Raw genomic sequence first — 5,000 nt, 5'->3', positions numbered from 1 at the left:
CCGGGGGGAGCCCACACTGCTCCTTGAAGCCGACAGTGGCACTCTGGAATAGGAAGGGAGGGAGGGAGAGAGAGAGAGAGAATGGGAGGAGGAAGAGAGGGAGACAGAGAGAGATAAAAAAGAGAGAGAGAGAGAGAAATCAGTCATTCATTTAATTCAGGGGTGACATGTTTACTTAGGATAAGTCTGCCACACATGCTAGAAGACAGGTATGTACTTGGCCTAAACACGCTCTGGCTCCATGCTACTCAGATTCACAGGCCTTTCCTGACTAACAGAGTGCTAACACTGGTCATTATCCACCTGGCAGAAACACAACTGGTCCAGTATTCACACACTGGTGACTAGCAAATCCCATATCCCACTGAGGAATGGAATGTGTGTGTGTGTGTGTGTGTGTGTGTGTGTGTCTTTGTGTGTGTGTACCTGGGTTTGCGTGTGTGTGTGTGTGTGTGTGTGTGTGAGTGGATGGGTGGGGGACAGACATTAACAGGATACAGCCAAACTGAGCAGGTGGGGATGACGGTTCTGGTCTGATTAAACCAGCTTTTTGGCCTGGAGGAAACCAGGCACCGCTCATCACCGGGCTAATACCATCCCTACAGTGAAGCATGGCGGTATCATCACCGGGCTAATACCATCCCTACAGTGAAGCAACAGTGAAGCATGGCGGTGGCAGCATCATGATGTGGAGATGTTTTTCAGCAGTGGGAACGGGGCGACTAGTCCCGAGAGGGAAAGATGAATGCAGCCAAGTACACCGAGATCCTTAATGAAAACCTGTTCCAGAGCGCTCTGGACCTCATATGGGGTGAAGGTTTACCTTCCAACATGACAAGCCAAAGCACACAGCCAAGAGAACAAAGGAGTGGCTTCAGAGAAAGTCTGTGAATGTTCTTGAGTGGCCCAGCCAGAGCCCAGACCTGAATACAAAGAGCTGTAAATGGCTGTGTAGCGACGCTCCCCATCCAACCTGACGGAGCTCGAAGGATATGCCAAGAGGAATGGGCAAACACCTCCAGAAACAAGTGTGCCAGCGCTTAGCTTCTTTCCCAAGATGCCTTGAAGCTGTAATCGCTGCCAAAGGTGCATCCATCAAGTATTAGGCTAAGGGTGTGTACAGATATGTAACCCCTAAAATAATACATTTTTGTCAGTAAAATAAAATTGCAAATTTTCTAAACCTGTTTTCACTTCGTCATTATTGGCTATTGTGTGTAGATGTTTGAGGCAAAAAATGAACTCAATCTATTGTAGAATAAGTCTGTAACATAATAAAACATGAAGATGAAAGAGGTGTGCAGACTTCACAACTTGACTGTATACTAGATAGAATATACATACTGTATCTACATCGTGTACTGTGAATATACATAATCAGACAATAAGACTAGAGAATGAATTAATTAGTGCTGTCAATCGATTTTTTTCAAAACAAGTTTAAATGACTAGTATTTACTACTTGAATTTGGGGGGGAGATAAAACAATTAGACATGTGTTATGTTAGAATAAATAAATACATGATTAAGTGGTTAGAACTACAGTATCAAAACAACAGCTGTATGCACGGCCATAAGCCAGGCAGAGCCTGGCCTGGTTTTTACTCAACTTGTTTCGGTGGAAAGACTGCAATATGTGCACACAACTTTTATCTAAACTTCAATCTGGAAGCTTTTTCGAACTAAAGTTGCCATTCAGCACATCAGGGGATGTCTCCTCAGTCATCGTGTTCTCAGAGGCGAACGTTTACTGTACCCGGCTAATTTAGCTACTGAAAGACCTGAAATGTGCAGATAACATGCCTTTCAATGATTCAGCCAAGTAAGCACTCTCGTTTGAAATTACGGGAGGAAGTTGGGTTCAGATTTGGTCATATTTTATATTCCAGGTTTTCATCAAGGATCTCTGTACTTTTCTCGTTCATCTTTCCCTCTATCCAGTTCCCGCCAATGAAAAACATCCCCACAGCATGATGGTGCCACCACCATACTTCAGAGTAGGGATGGTATCGGCCCGGTGATGAGCTTCTCCCTCCATTACTCAGTTTGGCCAGGCAGCTCTAGGAAGAGTCCTGGTGGTTCCACACTTTCACTGTCTTCCACAAGACCACTGTGCTCTTCAGGACCTTAAATGCTGCAGATTTTTTTTGTACCCTTCCCCAGATCTGTGCCTCGATATAATCCTGTCTCAGAGGTCTACAGACAATTCCCTCGACTTCATGGCTTGGTTTCTGCTCTGACATTCACTGTGAACTGTGAGACCTTATATAGACAGGTGTGTGCCTTTCCAAATCATGTCCAATCAATTGAATTTACCACAGCTGGTAATTTACCACAGCTTGTCTCAACCAATCAAGTGGTTGAGACAAGGATGACGAGTGGAAACAGGATGCACCTGAGCTCAATTTTGAGTGTCATAGCAAAGGGAATGGATATCTATGTACGCGTGATATTTTTTGTTTTATTTTTAATACATTTGCAAACAATTCTTTTTTTTCCACTTTGTCATTATGGGGTATTGGGTGTAGATTTGAGGGGGGAAAAAGAGAATTTAATCAATTTTGGAATACAGTTGTAACATAAAATGTGGAAAAAGTGAAGGGGTATGAGTACTTACTGTATATATATGCATTGTTGGTGTATATATATATATATATATATATATATATATATCCACTGTTTCCCTTTATACTTAAGAAAATCCTCTATATTGCGTAATGTGTGCACAATCTAGGTGGTAACAAAAGAAAATTTCACTACTCGTACTTGTATGATGTAGTATGTGAAAAATAAAACTGACTTTGAATTTGGCTTTGAATAATAACCGACTGGCAGATGAGAACACAGCTGGACACACGGCAAAGACAGAAAGAGAAAGGGAGAGAGAGAGAGAGAGAGAGGGAGAGAGAGAGAGAGAGAGAGAGAGAGAGAGAGAGAATGTCAACAAGAAATGATACAAAGACTGAAAGAGGAAGATTGAGTTTGTGTGTGTGTGTGTGTGTGTGTGTGTGTGTGTGTGTGTGTGTGTGCGTGCGTGCGTGCTTGTCCGTGTGCGTGTGCGTGCGTGTGTTCGTGAGAGCTAGAGACTACGTGAGATACTGTAGTGTGTACCTGGTGATAAGCCGGTCAGTGTTTTGACCGAGTCTATGTTTTCTCTCCCTACGCTGATATGGATTCTGGTTAATCCTCATCCTCATCCTCATCTCTTTCTCTCTCCATCTCCTCCTGCCTCCTCCCTCCCTCCCACTGCCTCTCCTCACAGAGAAGTCACAGGTAGTGTCTGGTTTCAGCAGAGCCATGCAATCTAGTCCCAAATCACGCTGCTACCACGTCATCGTGAGAACAAGCCCTATTTCCACCACAGATAAAAATAACCCAGCAGCCCAAAGCACTCAAAAACATGTGTTTGGCCAGGATGTGAGAGTAGACTCCAGCCTCCCACTCCCTCAGATCAGAATATCAGTAGAGTACATAACATAACCATGTGCAATACAAGATGTCAATACACCCCCCCCCACACACACACACACACACACATGATTATTAAGTATAGCTATAGCATGTACATAACACACCTATGCCCCTCACAACCCTGGTTATTTATGTATTTATATATATCCATATATAGCATGTACTGTACAGTACATAATCCATCCAGACAGATATCTATATTATCTTACCTTATCTTTATACAGGGCACGTAAAGTAGCTGAGCGCTTGCATTATAATGCTCAATGTGAGCGCTGAGCGATTTTCAAAACCACTTAACGTTCTGTTCCAACTGAGCGCTGAGTTGCTAGGAGACGAGAACTTTTCACCTGTTGTCATCATGTGTACGAGCATCCTTTCGGCATCCAACCTTGTTTTTTTGGGCTCAGGTGATGATGATGACTAACGTGGTTTGGCTCAGACTGATCGTAGTTCAAAACTGCTCACTTGTGCTCGGAGCAGATCAGTCTGAGCGTAACTGAGCAACCCGTTAAGTGAATTCTTCTCACTGAGCGCAACTGAGCTGCTCAGCTACTTAACACGCCCACTGTAAATAAATAGTACTTATTGTGTAATTTGTAAATTTGTAACTTGTAAATTAAATATTGTATTTATCTGTATTGAGCATAATCTTGAGGCCGGCAGCAACATTTCAGTGAGACTGTACACCGTACATTACATGAGACAAATGAAGGAATCTTGAATCTTGAAACCCCTCTTCCCTTGTTCTCTATCTCAGCTGTGCGTTCGCTGTCCTACCCCCTACCTCCTAACCCCTCACCTGTACCCCCCCACACATACCCTCACCCCCCCACCTGTACCCCCTCACCTGTGCGTCCTCCCGCAGGTCGGAGACCTCCCTCAGGGGGGCGCTGGCGGGCCGGAAGGCGTCATCCAGGGCTTTGAGCCCCGTGTTCCTCAGAGTCACGTACTCTCTCCCTCGGCGCCCCCCCCTCCGGACCGACAGGCCCCGCCTCTGGGCCTTCCCCCCGCCTCTCCGGTTGGTCACTGCCACGTGGACGAACAGGCTGGCGTGAGGCAAGGGGTCTCCCGCCAGGCCCAGCAGGGGCACGTTGCGGTAGCCCGGCTGGAGGCAGTCGAACGCCACGCTGTACTGGCCGATGAAGTCGTCTCCGATGTAGTCGTCGTCCAGCACCACGAAGCGCAGCAGCGCCAGCTCCGGCATGTTGACCTGCGGAGGAGAGGACATCATCGACCAACGTCACTGTGAGCACACGAGGTTCTGACCAAGGCCTGGGTTACACGGAAACGTTTCAACACTTCAAACATCTCGTTTTGATAACGATGAAGGACGTTCGGCTATTGTATAGTTAAATTAGAACACAACATTTTAAAGCCCAGAATGTGATTGTAGGATTCAATGTGATTGCTTAGTCAGCTACTCTTGTCCGACCAAGATTCTATAGGCCTATAGATCTATTAGTTGAGTAAGAAAGCTTGTTAGACAAAAAGGTCCATGGATCTTCTGGCCAATTGATTTCCATTTCAAA

At 45.3% G+C, this 5,000-nt stretch overlaps 1 protein-coding gene across 1 annotated transcript in view; it reads right to left on the bottom strand.

Moving 5' to 3' along the window:
- Positions 1–5,000, bottom strand: part of plcl1 (phospholipase C like 1) — a gene marked incomplete at both ends in the record, with an annotated part of 79,451 nt that overhangs the window by 8,582 nt on the left and 65,869 nt on the right. The window contains 2 exons of the mRNA XM_084452049.1: positions 1–43; positions 4,319–4,681. The exon at positions 1–43 is cut by the window's left edge and continues 158 nt beyond it. Of these exons, the coding sequence (XP_084308175.1) occupies positions 1–43; positions 4,319–4,681 (406 nt within the window). The remainder of the gene's footprint in view (positions 44–4,318; positions 4,682–5,000) is intronic.

The sequence above is a fragment of the Borostomias antarcticus genome, assembly GCF_949987555.1.
Source record: "Borostomias antarcticus genome assembly, chromosome: 17".
Lineage (NCBI taxonomy): Eukaryota > Metazoa > Chordata > Actinopteri > Stomiiformes > Stomiidae > Borostomias > Borostomias antarcticus.
Note: the sequence above shows the minus strand (reverse complement) of the source record. Positions and strands in the feature narration are given on the sequence as shown.